The sequence below is a fragment of the Anolis carolinensis genome, chromosome 4 (assembly GCF_035594765.1).
Source record: "Anolis carolinensis isolate JA03-04 chromosome 4, rAnoCar3.1.pri, whole genome shotgun sequence".
Lineage (NCBI taxonomy): Eukaryota > Metazoa > Chordata > Lepidosauria > Squamata > Dactyloidae > Anolis > Anolis carolinensis.
In genome coordinates, this window is record NC_085844.1 from 2,649,461 (window position 1) to 2,664,177 (window position 14,717).

General features: G+C 44.8%; 1 protein-coding gene across 4 annotated transcripts in view; it reads left to right on the forward strand.

Annotated features, from left to right (window-relative positions):
* Positions 1-14,717, forward strand: part of LOC103282681 (fucolectin) — a 100,754-nt gene that overhangs the window by 24,055 nt on the left and 61,982 nt on the right. Inside the window, exons 1-3 of one of the 4 annotated variants that reach the window (XM_062979864.1) lie at positions 3,672-4,066; positions 12,612-12,703; positions 13,768-14,062. In XM_062979864.1, the coding sequence (XP_062835934.1) occupies positions 4,053-4,066; positions 12,612-12,703; positions 13,768-14,062 (401 nt within the window). In that variant the 5' untranslated portion in view covers positions 3,672-4,052. Of the gene's footprint in view, positions 1-3,671; positions 4,067-12,611; positions 12,704-13,767; positions 14,063-14,717 lie in introns of those variants that run through there. The other 3 variants (XM_062979867.1, XM_062979865.1, XM_062979866.1) reach the window with 3 other exon arrangements.

Here is a 14,717-nt window from a genome sequence, read left to right on the forward strand (position 1 = left end):
GCCGCAGACTAGCAGGTAAACTGAAATTAGTTATAAGGGCGACCTTTCACAAGATTTTGAACATCAACAAAGTCCAGATGGCTCTGGCAGCGAGGCAGAGGAGTCTTCCTTAGATAAAGACACAAGGTTAAGGTTAAGAGTTGGTCCCAGGCGTTCTGTGAGAATCGCTAATAAACATGTGGGAACCAAAGCTCAGAGGAATGCTTTTCTAACTTGTAAGCATGGTTAAAAAGGGTGAAACAGGGGAAGATTTCAGACAGAGCTTTTCATATGTATAAAGCTTTATGTTTCTGTATTCATGTCATGTGTGTATTTTTAGCACTAGCTTTACATGCATCCTTTCTAGCTGGATTGCAAATAAACCTTTGTTGTTGCTTTCATCCTTCATGAGTGTTCTTCAGTTGGGTACATCAGGCTCTAGTGCAGTAGTTCTCAACCTGTGGGTCCCCAGATGTTTGGCCTTCAACTCCCAGAAATCCTAACAGCTGGTAAACTGGCTGAGATTTCTGGGAGTTGTAGGCCAAAAACATCTGGAGTCCCCAGGTTGAGAACCATTGGTCTAGATCAACACCATGGACAGTTCTGCCCATCCAAGATCATTCTACACCAGTGGTTCTCAGCCTGGGGTCTCCAGGTGTTTTTTGGCCTTCAACTCTCAGAAATCCTAACAGCTGGTAAATTGGCTGAGATTTTTGGGAGTTGTAGGCCAAAAACATCTGGAGACCCCAGGTTGAGAACCATTGGTCTAGATCAACACCATGGACAGTTCTGCCCATCCAAGATCACTCTACGCCAGTAGTTCTCAGCCTGGGGTTTCCAGATGGTTTTAGCCTACAACTCCTAGAAATCCTAACAGCTGGTAAACTGGCTGAGATTTCTGGGAGTTGTAGGCCAAAACACCTGGAGACACACAGGTTGAGAACAACTGCTCTCATGCTGACCAGGCACAGTCCCTCCTTAACTGCGGCCCTAGTCCAAATTCAACCTCACAGACATTAGATTCCTTTGGATACATCCCAAAATCCCATTGGCTTTTTAGCTGCTGCACCACACTGTTGGCTCATGTTCAACTTGTTGTCCTTGAAGACTCCAAGATCTTTTCCACATGCAACTCTGTTGTCGAGCCAAGCATCACACATTCTGTCTCTTCGCATTTCATGTTTTCTGCCTGAGTGAAGTATTCTACACTTCTCCTTCCTGAAATTCATTTTGTTAGTTTTGTCCCAACTCATATATATATATATATATATATATATATATATATATATATATATATATATTTAAAAGTTGTAAAATTTATTTATTATTTATTTATTTACAGCATTTATATTCCGCCCTTCTCACCCCGAAGGGGACTCAGGGCGGATCACATTACACATACAGGCAAACATTCAATGCCTTTTTAACATAGAACAAAGACAAACAAACATAGGCTCCAAGTGGGCCTCGAACTCATGACCTCCTGGTCAGAGTGATTCATTGCAGCTGCTCTCCAGCCTGCGCCACAGCCCGAGCCCACAATATGCATTACAAACATATACACATACATAGACAACCCACCACCCACAATACAATTACCCCTCAACCCACCCCCAGCGCGACCCACCACCTTGACTCCTGACACTGATCAACGTAGAGTTTATACATAATTTTGTTTAACCCTCTGTGCTTCTGGATCCATAAATTCCCCTTGTTTTTATCACTTAGATTCCCCTGTCAGATAGGCTAAGGCCAGCTTCCAATTTCTTTCAAAAACTTCATGACTTTCATGTTTCAGATTGCTAGAAATCTTGGCCATTTGTGCATAATCTCTCAATTTATCCTTCCAATTTTTAATAGTAAAGGTAAAGATTTCCCCTGACATGAAGTCCAGTCATATCCGACTCTGGGGGTCGGTGCTCATCTCAATTTCTAAGCCGAAGAGCCAGCGTTGTCCGTAGACACCTCCAAGGTCATGTGGCCATTGGCATGACTGCATGGAGCACCGTTACCTTCCCGCTGGAGCTGTATCTATTGATCTACTCACATTGGCATGTCTTCAAACTGCTACCATGTTTCCCTTAAAATAAGACATCCCCATAAAATAAGACCTAGTAGAGGTTTTGCTGAATTGCTAAATATAAGGCCTCCCCTGAAAGTAAGAGGCCTTGGGGCCGGGCTGTGGTGCAGCTGGCTAGTAAGCAGCTGCTATAAATCACTACTGACCGAGAGGTCATGACTTCGAAGCCCGGGTCGGGTTAAGTCTCCGACCGTTAATAGCCCCGGCTTGCTGTTGACCTATGCAGCCCCAAAAGACAGTTGCACCTGTCAATTAGGGAAATTTAGGGACGCTTTATGCGGGAGGCTAATTTACAACACCATAAAAACTGCCAGCAAAACACGAGGAAAGGAATGAGGAAGTACAGCCAATACTGGACGGTGAAGCAACAGCTCCCCCTGTGGCTGGAATCGTGAAGCTGGAAAAATGTTAAAAATGCCTCTGTGTCTGTCTATACTGTATGTTGTTTGTCTGTTGGCATTGAATGTTTGCCATATATGTGTTCATTGTAATCCGCCCTGAGTCCCCTTCGGGGTGAGAAAGAAAGGCGGAATATAAATACTGTAAATAAATAAATAAATAAATAAATAAATAAGACCTAGCAAAGTTTTTGTTTGGAAGCATGCCCAATGAACAGAACACTAGAGCATGCAGGATCGGTAAATGTACGTACCATAAAGTGTTGTACATGGAAATAATGGTAGTAGCAAGAAATTCTTGATAGGATTCAGTTTGTCTGGTTATGCTGGTTTGTGATGACATCTAATGTACAGTATATAATAAATGTTCATTTTTTTTTTGTTCAACAATAAATGTGAATTCTTCTTCATGGAAAAATAAGACATCCCCTGAAAACAATACCTTGCATATTTTTGGGAGCAAAAATTAATATAAGACACTGTCTTCTTTTTGGGGAAACATGGTAGGTTGGCAAGAGCTGGGGCTAACAGTGGGCGCTCATTCCGCTCCCTGGATTCGACCTTGTGGTCTGCAAGTTCAGAGGCTCAGCGCTTTAACACACTGTGCCACCAGGGGCCCGATTCCAATTTTTAATAATGTTTTTTCGCCTATCCAATCACTGGCAATCGTTATGCGTGCAGCTGCAAAATTGTACAAGCAGATTTCTCTTTCTGGCTGCACTAGTTTTGTTCTACATTGTTTTACAATTCTTTTGCGCATTTTCAAGGCGCATTATTTGCATGGGACAATGATGAAATGATCTAAAGTGTGAACCACAATTTACAGAAGAAACCATCAGTTGTTTATTCCTTCGACCATGCATTTCTAAGACTTTTATTTATGTGGGACAATACTGGAAACTAAGTGTTGTACTCAGTTACTGAACATACTTATTTGTTATTGAAAAAACATACAAACATGAATATAACGTTTGTTGTAATGTTGTAAACAATTTTCATTTCTGCATTATTCATGCGCCTGTAAGGATTATTATTTGTCTGTTACCAGTTTTCTATTCTATATATCAGTTAGTAATAGACAACTGTATCTCTATGCACTAGTTTTGTCCCAACTCTTGAATCTGTTAAGGTCTTTTTGGGAGAACTTCCTGATGGTAAGAGCTGTTTAACAGTAGAATATGTTCTCCAGGAGTCCGGCAGAAACTCCTTCTCTGGAAGTGTTTTAGTAGAGTCTGGATGGCCGTCTATCAGGAGGGTTTTGATTGTGTCTCCCTGCCTGGTAAAATGAGGTTGGCCCTTGGGGTTTCTTCCAACTCTACAATTCCATGACCTGAAGGTATCTGTTGACATTTGGGGAAAGTGAAACTGCTTCTAGAGCTAAAACGCTTTCAACGTTGCTGCTGTTTCATGAAAACTGATGTTGCAAGACTTGTCGTGGATTGCACAATTCCTGAAGAAAACAGGATTATTATTGCAATGGCACAAGGGAATTGAGTGCGGAGAATTTGGCGGAGAGGGAGGGGCCCACGGTCTTCTCTTCCCTTTAATTGGGGAGTTGCCCCTCTTTGCCCCACGCAGGAGGACACGCTCCCAGCATGGGCTCTCGGAGGTGAGGCTGAGTCTGCCATTGGAACAAATAGGGAAAGAGGGAGGAAATGAAGAAACAAAAGAGAAAGACAAAGTGGAGGGGGAAAGGAAGAAAATGAAAAGATGGAAGAAATAAAGAATGAGACAAAACAAAAGAAAGAAAGATGTAAGAAGGAAAGGAAGCGGAAGGGAGGGAGGGAGGGAGGGAGGGAGGGAGGAAAAATGAAAGGAAAGAAGGAAGGAAAGGAGGGAGGGAGGAGGAAAGGAAGTAAGGGAGGGAGGGAGGGAGGGAGGGAGGGGGAGGAAAAATGAAAGGAAGGAAGGAAGGAAGGAAGGAAGGAAGGAAGGAAGGAAGGAAGGAAGGAAAAAAGAAAGGAAGGAAGGAAGAAAAAATAAAGGAAGGAAGGAAGGAAGGAAGGAAGGAAGGAAGGAAGGAAGGAAGGAAGGAAGGAAGGAAAAAAGAAAGGAAGGAAGGAAGGAAGGAAGGAAAAAAGAAAGGAAGGAAAAAAGAAAGGAAGGAAAGAAGGGAGGGAGGGAGGGAGGAAAAAAGGAAGGAAAAAAGAAAGGAAGGAAGGAAGGAAGGAAGGAAAAAAGAAAGGAAGGAAAAAAGAAAGGAAGGAAGGAAGAAAAAATAAAGGAAAGAAGGAAGGAAGGAAGGAAGGAAGGAAGGAAGGAAGGAAGGAAGGAAGGAAAAAAGAAAGGAAGGAAGGAAGGAAGGAAAGAAGGGAGGGAGGGAGGGAGGGAGGAAAAAGGAAGGAAAAAAGAAAGGAAGCAAGGAAGGAAGGAAAAAAGAAAGGAAGGAAAAAAGAAAGGAAGGAAGAAAAAATAAAGGAAGGAAGGAAGGAAGGAAGGAAAAAAGAAAGGAAGGAAGGAAAGAAGGGAGGGAGGGAGGGAGGAAAAAAGGAAGGAAAAAAGAAAGGAAGCAAGGAAGGAAGGAAGGAAGGAAGAAAAAATAAAGGAAGGAAGGAAGGAAGGAAGGAAGGAAGGAAGGAAGGAAGGAAGGAAGGAAGGAAGAAAAAATAAAGGAAGGAAGGAAAGAAGGGAGGGAGGGAGGGAGGGAGGGGGGAGGGAGGGAAGGAGCAAGAAAGGAAGGAAGGAAGGAAGGAAGGAAGGAAGGAAGGAAGGAAGGAAGGAAGAAAAGAAGGGAGGGAGAGAGGGAGGAAGGAAGGGAGGAAGGAAGGAAGGAAGGAAGGAAGGAAGGAAGGAAGGAAGGAAAAAGAATGGAAAGAAAGTAAGAGGGAGGGAAAGGAAAGTAGGCAAGGTAGGTGGGGAGGGAAGGAGTGAAAGAAAAATGATTTTACTCATCGTGTCAGAAGCGAACCAAGGGTACAAGTTGTAATGTATTTGAAAACACAAAGTTTTTAAAAAATTGGTGTGATACTAAATGTCCTTTGATCAGAATCTGGCCACTTTAAGTGCCTTTGGTGTTACTATAAGGAGGTCCTCCATGGTGCATGTGGCAGGCTCAGGTGGTCTGTGGTTTGCTCTTTTCCACACTCGCATGTCGTGGACTCCACTTTGTGGCCCCATTTCTTAATATTGGTTCTGTCTCATGATGCCAGAGCACAGTCTGTTCAGCATCTTCCAAGTCGCCCTGCCCTGTCTTCTGTCTGCCCAGGAGTGGTGTCAGCCACTGATTGAGGTTTCGAGTTTTAGCCTGCCACTTTTGGACTCTTGCTTGCTGAGGTGTTCCTGCGAATATCTCTGTCGATCTTAGAAAACTATTTAAGGCATTGGCATGCTGGCTGATATCCGAACAGAGGATGGGCCGGAGATGTCACTGCCTTGGTCCTTTCATTGCTGGTTGCTACTTACTGGCAGATGTCAGGTGGTGCAATGCCGTCTAAACAGTACAATTTCTCCAGCAATGTTGGGCGTCAACATCCTGTGATAATGCGTCATGTCTCATTCAGAGCGACATCCACTGTTTTAACATGGTATTCCACCCTGGGCATGCATATTCAGCAGCAGAGTAGCCAAACGCAAGGGCCTTCACTGTGTCTGGTTGTGATCCCCAGGTTGTGCCAGTCAGCTTTCGTATGATATTATTTCTAGCACCCACTTTTTGCTTGATAGTCAAGCAGTGCTTCTTATAAGTCTGAGAATGGTCCAGGGTGACTCCCAGGTATTTGGGTGTGCTGCAATGCTCCAGTGAGATTCCTTTGCAGTTCATCCTCAGAGCTCGAGATGCTTGTCTGCTCTTAAGGCGATTAGGGATCAGCTGGTTTCCCCTGTAATAGGCAGTAAGAGCACCTAAAGCTTTGGTTTCCCCTAAATGGCTCGGGTCCAGGCTACTTGACTTTTGTAAATTACTGTGAATGTTTATTTAGATTTAGATTTTATCTATATATATATAAAAGAGTGATGGCATCAGGGCAGCGGACAAAACAACAAAACTACAGGCCCCCCAACCTCGAAATTTGACAACACAACCCATCATCCACGGCTCTAGGTTGATCCAACAAAAAGAAAAGAAAAATAAAGTCCTAATTACAGGGAGAGGAATAATAGTTTTTATCCAATTGCTGCCAGTTTGAAGGCTAAGCTCCGCCCACTTGGTCTCCTAGCAACCTACTCAGCCCAGGGGACAGGCACAGTTAGGCCTCACTTAGGCCTCTTCCACAGATTATCAGATTTTAACTGGATTATATGGCAGTGTAGACTCAAGGCCCTTCCACACAGCTATATAACCCATTTATAATCTCATATTATCTGCTTTGAACTGGATTATCTTGACTCCACACTGCCATATAATCCACTTCAGTGTGCATACTAAACATAAAGACAACCATACAACAGACATTCAATACCACCACTACCTCAACAATTTCTCACCAACACCACCAGACAACACCACAGCAACGCGTGGCCGGGCACAGCTAGTGTCTCTATATAATTCTTGTCTGATTCTGTCTGACTATATTGGTTTAGGTTATTGTCATACTCAATTCACTGATATTAGGTTTAATTTGATGTTAGGTTTTTAAAGCTGTATTCATATGTGGGGTCTTACTGGGATTTTATGGCAATATTTATTTGTTTTTTGAAGGCATTGAATGTATGCTGTTGTTTGTTGGAATCCGCCCTGAGTATTTATTTATTCATTTATTATTTCGGACATTTATATCCCGTCCTTCTCACCCCCAAGGGGGGGGGGGACTCAGGGTGGCCTTACAATCAGCAATCATTAGATGCTAGAAAACATATTTAAAACAATTACAATTAAAACAATTAAACATTAATTACAACATCCATATAAACATACATTTAGAAAATGCAAGTACCTTTGGGGAGATAGAGAGGGCTGAATAGAAATAAATTGTTGTTGTTGTTGTTGTTGTTGTTGTTGTTGTTGTTGTTAATTGGAGAGCTTTTGTTCAACCATTTCAAAGCTCCCTGCTTGGGAAGTGATAGACTTGCAACAGAAAAATGATGAAAGAGAGGAAGAGAGGGAGAGGCACACAAAAAGAATGGTAGAGAAAGTGAAGGAAAAAAAACAAGAAAGGAGAAGGTATAAGATTGGATCTCACAGCAGCATTTGATACGGTCGACCACAATCTATTGACCCACCGCCTAGCCATGACGGGGGTTAGAGGGATACCCCTGAAATGGGTGTCCTCCTTCCTCCAGAATCGGGGACAGTGTGTGGTGAGGGGAGGGATGGTTTCCGAGAGGTCTCACAGGGAGCTATTCTCTCTCCTCTATTATTTAACGTCTATATGCGACCGCTTGCCCGACTGGTGCGGAGCTTTGGGCTCGAGTGCCACCAGTACGCGGATGACACTCAGCTCATTCTGAGGATGGAGGGCCAGCCGGACTCCGTACCCGATAGTTTCCATCAGTGCCTTGAGGCCGTGACTGGATGGTTGCGTGCCAGCAGGTTGAGGGTGAATCCAGCGAAGATGGAGATCCTTTGGCTGGGCCGTCCGGGTGGGAGGGAGATCCATCTGCCTACCCTGGATGGTGAGACACTACGTCCGTCATCTTCGGTAAAAAGTCTTGGTGTCTTATTAGACCCCCTGCTCACAATGGAGGTCCAGGTCTCTGCTGTGAGCAGACTCAAAACTCCCCCAGGATTCACAGCTGGCCATGTTGAGTCTGTGTGCCAAGTTTGGTCCAGATCCGTCCCTTTTCTTCTTATCCCAGACTATATGGCAGTGGGGACTCATATAATCCAGTTTAACTGAGATCCCTGGTGGCTGCGGCTCCCTCTTCCTCAGCCGAGCAAGGCAAAGGAGAATGAGGGAAAGCTGGTGCTTGATTCAGATCCAGATGCTTCGATAGTGAGGAGGAGGAGAATCCAGATGGGGAGCTGCGGGGTTTTATTTGCAAAGCTTTGGAGAGCTTTGTGCAAAAGAGGGAGAGAGAAAGGGAAGCCAAGGGAAACCTCTGTGGCTTCCTTCCTCTCCCTTTTCTCCTCCTCCTCCTCCTTCCTTCCCTCCTTCCTTCCTTCCCTCCTTCCTTCCTTCCCTCCTTTCTTGCCTCATTGATGGCAGCAGTTTCCATCAGGGCCTTGAGGCCGTGACTGGATGGTTGCGTGCCAGCAGGTTGAGGGTGAATCCAGCGAAGACGGAGATCCTTTGGCTGGGCCGTCCGGGTGGGAGGAAGATCCAGCTGCCTACCCTGGATGGTGAGACACTACGTCCGTCATCTTTGGTAAAAAGTCTTGGTGTCTTATTAGACCCCTTGCTCACAATGGAGGTCCAGGTCTCTGCTGTGAGCAGATCTGCGTTTTTCCATCTACGTCAGGCTAGGCGACTGGCTCCCTACCTATCTAGGAACGACCTGGCGACGGTCATCCAGGCGACGGTCATCTCAAGGCTCGACTACTGTAACGCCCTCTACATTGGCCTTCCTCTGTCAGTGATCCGGAAACTGAAGCTGGTGCAAAACGCGGCGGCTCATCTTCTCGCCGGGGTGCCGGCGAGGTGGCGTATCACCCCAATTCTTCAACAGCTGTACTGGCTACCGATTGAGTACCGAATTACTTTCAAGATACTGGTACTAACTTTCAAGGCCTTACATGGTCTGGGGCCAGCGTACCTGAGGGCCCACTTATCCCCCTACCAACCCCAGAGATTACTTCAGTCCGAAGACCAAAATTTGCTTGAAGTCCCTAACATACGGACTTATCATTTGTCTTCCACTAGGCAGAGAGCCTTCTCGATTGTAGCCCCTCAATTATGGAATGCCTTGCCAGTGGAAACTCGAACCACCCGAGACTTACTTGCCTTTCGGAAAGCCTGCAAAACCCAATTATGGAACTCGCAGCCCATTGAAATCAGGCAAGCCCCCACTCTTTTAGCCTTTAGGAAAGACTTAAAAACGTGGCTTTTCCGGTGTGCTTTCGGAGAGTAACTGTTATGCACTTCTTTTGTTACTCCCCCCAACATCTATCCTCTAGACTGTTTTTCTATCTTATGTCCCTGTTCCCCGTGGTTTATATTCTTATCTTTTTCTCACCCCAAGTTTTAACTGAGTGTTCATGCGGCCCGCCCTGTTATATTGCTTTTGTGATTTTGTGTTGTACTGTATATGACTATTTATTGTATTGTTTAACTGTATTATGATATGCTGTTTTTATATTTTGCTATATTGTATTGTCCTGGGCATGGCCCCATGTTAGCCGCCCCGAGTCCCCGTTGGGGAGATGGTGGCGGGGTATAAATAAAGTTTTATTATTATTATTATTATTATTATTATTATTATTATTATTATTGCTCTTCCGACAAGCATTCAATGGGTGAAAGACTCGGGGCTATGTCTGTTTTTATTGTTGCTTTTATTGTTGCTTTTATTGTTTTTATTGTTATTTTAAAGCCAAATGTATTGTTTTAATCTATTTTTGTAAACCGCTCCGAGCCAACCGGGAGTAGCGGTATATAAGTTTAATAATAAATAAATAAATAAGATGGAAGTCAATGCAGAAGGAAAGAAAGAAAACAAGAGAGAAAGAGAGGGAATGGGGAATGTAGCAAAAAGAAAGAAAAACAGAAGGGAAGGAAGGAGGAAGAGAAAGGAACGAGGAAAAGGTAGAGGAAGGAAAGAGAGAGAAAGAAGAGATGAAGGAATTAAGAAGGAAAAGAAAGAAACGAGAGGGGAATGTGTATGATGGGAAGCAAGGGAAGAAGGGAAGGAGGGGGAGGGAGGGAAGGAAGGAAGGAAGGAAGGAAGGAAGGAAGGAAGGAAGGAAGGAAGGAAGGAGAGAAACACAAACAGAAACAGAAACAGAAAGAGAAGTATGTGAAGAACTTTGAGGAAAGAAAGAGCCATGAGGAGAATGTGTTGTTGAAGGTTTTCATGGCCAGAATCACAGGGTTGTTGTTTTTTTCCCAGGCCGTGGAACATGGCCATACTGCCCGGAAAACAAACAACAACCCCATGAAGAAAATGTTAACCTGGACACTGTGTATACACACTATTTTGGAATAAATATGGAATTTTTAAAATTAGTGTGCTCTCTGTTTACACCAGTGGTTCCAAAACCTTTGGGCCTCCAGATGTTTTGGACTTCAACTCCCAGAAATCCTAACCAGTATGGGAGCTGAAGTCCAAAACATCTGGAGACCTAAAGATTGGGAAACACTGGTTTACAACAGGAGAAAGCCAAGAGGGTCAAAACAAGATCTCAAATCTGGTTCTTTTTCCCAATGGAAACAGACCCACCGGTTGTTGAGTTGTGAGTTTATCCAATGCTGAAGTCCAAAGGGTGCTGTAGCTGGATGCAGGCAATGCACAACCTTGATATCGAGGTAGGATTTGGGGGGGGGGGGATCCGCTTCTGAAGGGAACCCCGCTCCTGCCCCAGGCCGTAGGCCCGAGAATCTTGGCAAGGGGGGAGCAGCTAAAGATCAAGGCTTTTCGCTACAAAATCTCACCCTCAGACGTGAAGAAAGAACACCGAGTTGTTTATTCAGTTCAGCTGAAATGGATGACACCCGCGATTGTTCGTCAAGGAGCCATAACAGGCAATACAGAACAACAACTTTTATAACACAGAAAATGGGAGGCGCGACTTGAATTTCGCACCGTTCGTTCCCCTGCCCCTCTGCGCACTGATTGGTCCTTGGACCAGCGGCGCGAACCCCCGTCCAATCAGGGAGCTCCTGGCGCCTCAGTGTTTCTACCAATCAGGGGCGAGGAGGCGAGCTAAACCGAGAACAATAGATTTGCTAGGGATTATGATTGAGTCATTGAGTAAATATGCAAAAGGAAGGACCGAGAGCCTTACCGAGCCCTCAAGGTAGTTTCTAGACTGCTTCTTGGGGTGCAAATATACATATTTGTCTGGCAGGCTTGCCAAATTCTGGTGAGCCAGGGCTGATCGGATGGGCAGGATTTGTTTCTAAATGAGTCCAGTTCATTTTGACAGCCAGGGCAATCATAGGCTTTGATTGCCCCCATTGTAAGTGGTCCAAGAACCAGATAGTCATCTCTTCCATTAAATGGGCCAGCTCTGGCGTTTAATGGGGGGAAGACCATATCTATTCTCCATGCAAGATGGATGTTTGACAGTCTCCTGGTGTGAGGGATAAACCCCTCCGGACTCTGTTGCAACTATCTGCTCATTTGATTCCTAGGTCAGATTTTGGTCATTCTTTAATATAAAATATATTTCATGGTGATAAGGGGGAAAGGGGGCATGCAGGGTACACAGGTCACATGTAGGAACATATTTCAACTTATTTCACCCATCCCAAAGCCCAAGTTTTAATGTAGGGAATTCATAAAGTAATAAAAGTCCAGAAAAGGGGGTTGAATTTGTGGCAATCTGGGAGAAATGGTGCCACTAGGTCAAAGGTCAGCGGGAGGGGGCACTCCGGAGATGAGGGCAGTTCATGAGCGGCAGGCAGGGAGCCCTGAGTGGCCCCCTCCGCACCCAGCACGTAGTCCGAACCTTTGTGAGTCCGTCCATGTAGAGAAAATTGCACCGCAGCGCGAGGGAACTCCGTTTTGATAGTTGACAGGTTTTGACAATCAGCTGATTCGCTTTTTAAAACTTTATTAATTTGGGAACAGGTGGTCTCCCCGTGACGCGGAAGCCTTTTGAGTTAGGAGTATGAAAGATGGTCATGCTTGGGGTCAAAATAGGAAAGATATGGGGGACTCAGGGCAGATCACATTACACATATAGGCAAACATTCAATGCCTTTTTAACATAGAACAAAGACAAACAAACATAGGCTCTGAGCGGGCCTCGAACTCATGACCTCCTGGTCAGAGTGATTCATTGCAGTGATTTATTGCAGCTGCTCTCCAGCCTGCGCCACAGCCCGAGCCCAAGATACATCTTAAGTTGCTACTGGGACATGCTTGTATGGCTGAATTGATCTCAGCATGGCTCCTTCCGATCTGCGGAACTCACTGCTCCAGGTCAGATTAAACTGAATGCAGATGGTCGCCCGGGTTCGACCACAACCTGGGGGTCCAACCAAGCCCTGCTGTTTTTGCTTCCTGGACCCCTTTTGAAGCATCGCCATGGAGAGCCTGCATCCCCACCTTGGGCCCCAATCCTGGCATTCTCTGATGGCCAATTCGGCTTTTTCTTTTTTTTTCTTTTTTTGCAGGATGTTTTTTGTGTCCTGGACCGGTCTCCTGGGTCTGGCTCTGCTGGTCAGCCGTGGGGAGGGACAGAGCTGTCTGCCGGGGGTGCAAGTTGGTAAGGATGACGGATAGGTAGGTGAGGTTCCAGGTGAGGTCTGACCAAAGCAGAATAGATGGGGATATGACTTCCCTCAATCTGGACACTAGGCTCCTATTGATGCAGCCTGGAATCCCATTTGTTACCGAGCAGGAATTTGGCGATCTTGCAGCAAGCAGGGACCGGCGGAAGCAAAAAAAAAAAAAAAACCTTGGAAAAGGGACAAAGCCAGAGACAGATGCCCTTGCCATGGGTCGCCCTGAGGGTCTGCCTGTGCCTGGCGAGCTATTAAAGCCAATAAAAGTTTCCCTTTTTCCCAAATAAAGTGTCCCCTAGTTGAAGGAAGGCCATCGAAGTTTTTATTTCTGTTTAATACACAGATTTAACGTGGGAAGCGTTCCCTTTGGTCCAAGATTTAACTCTTACTACCGTGTTTCCCCGAAAATAAGACAGTGTCTTATATTATTTTTTGCTCCCAAAGATGTGCTAGGTCTTATTTTTAGGGGATGTCTTATTTTTTCCATGAAGAAGAATTCACATTTATTGTTGAACAAAAAAAATGAACATTTATTATATACTGTACAGTAGTTGTCATCACAAACCAACATAACCAAACCAGACAAACTATGACGTCTGTCAAGAATTTCTTGTTACTACTGTATACATATAAATAATATAACATTTTAATATATTATCACCATTATTTCCATGTACAACTGGTATGTACATTTACCGATCCTGCAAGTTCTGGTATTTCATTTGGCGGGTGCCGGGCATGCTTCCAAACAAAAACTTGGCTAGGTCTTACTTTCGGGGGAGGCCTTATATTTAGCAATTCAGCAAAACCTCTGCTAGGTCTTATTTTTTGGGGATGTCTTATTTTCGGGGAAACAGGGTACCCAGCCCGAGGTCCTTGGCAAAACCATAAGTTACTATCTTTTATTGGGGTGGGGGTCACCTTCAACTTCACATTGACGTTTTTAGCCCCTGCTCCACACTCCTCACTCATGTTCAGCTTGAAGTCTTCTAACACCCCTCGATCCCTTTCTTTCTCCTCACGTTGCCTTCTCGTACCTGCCTAGTCCCCAACCTGGCCAGAGGACGCCCGGCCTTCCAGTCCTCCACGTACCAGCACCCCAAAAGCCTCGTGGCCGGGAAGGCTGTGGACGGGAACTGCAATGGGAACCTGGATGGCGCCGGCTCCTGCACCCACACCAACGGGGACATGGAGCCCTGGTGGTATGTGGATCTCGGGGACGAGTATGCCATCTTCGCTGTCGTCATCAAGAACCGAGGGGAGTGCTGCGGTGATAGAATCCGGGGAGCCGAGATCCACGTCGGAGACTTCGTGGCAGAAAACAGCAAATTCAACCCCCTGTAAGTCCCGTTTTTTCAACCTTAATCTTATAGCCTAAAACAGAGGTTGGGTTGGGATCAAACTAGTTCCTTATACATCCAGTTTAACATTAGGGAGAAATTCCTCACTTTGACAGAAATCTCCATCTGGAGATTTATTAAGCAGAGGCTGGATGGCTATCTATTAGGAGGGCTTTGATTGTGCCTTGCTGCCTGGCAGAAAGGGGTTGGACTGGATGGTTCTTGGGGTCTCTTCCAACTCTATGATTCTAGTATTCATATATATATATATATATATATATATATATATATATATATATACTAGCTGTGCCCGGCCACGCGTTGCTGTGGCGAAGTATGGTGGTACTGGAAATAAAGTATTGAGGAATTGGTGGTAGTTAAGGTAAAGGGTCAAGGTTTTTCCCTAACATTAAGTCCATTATAAATGGGTTATATAGCTGTGTGGAAGGGTCTTGAGTCTACACTGCCATATAATCCAGTTAAAATCAGATAATCTGTATTTTATAGGCAGTGTGGAAGAGGCCTAACTCTGCCTGTCCCCTGGGCTGAGTGGGTTGCTAGGAGACCAAGTGGATAAAAACTATTGGATAAAAAAACTGGATAAAAACAATTATGCCTCTCCCTCTAATAAGGACTATATTTTTCTTTTCTTTTT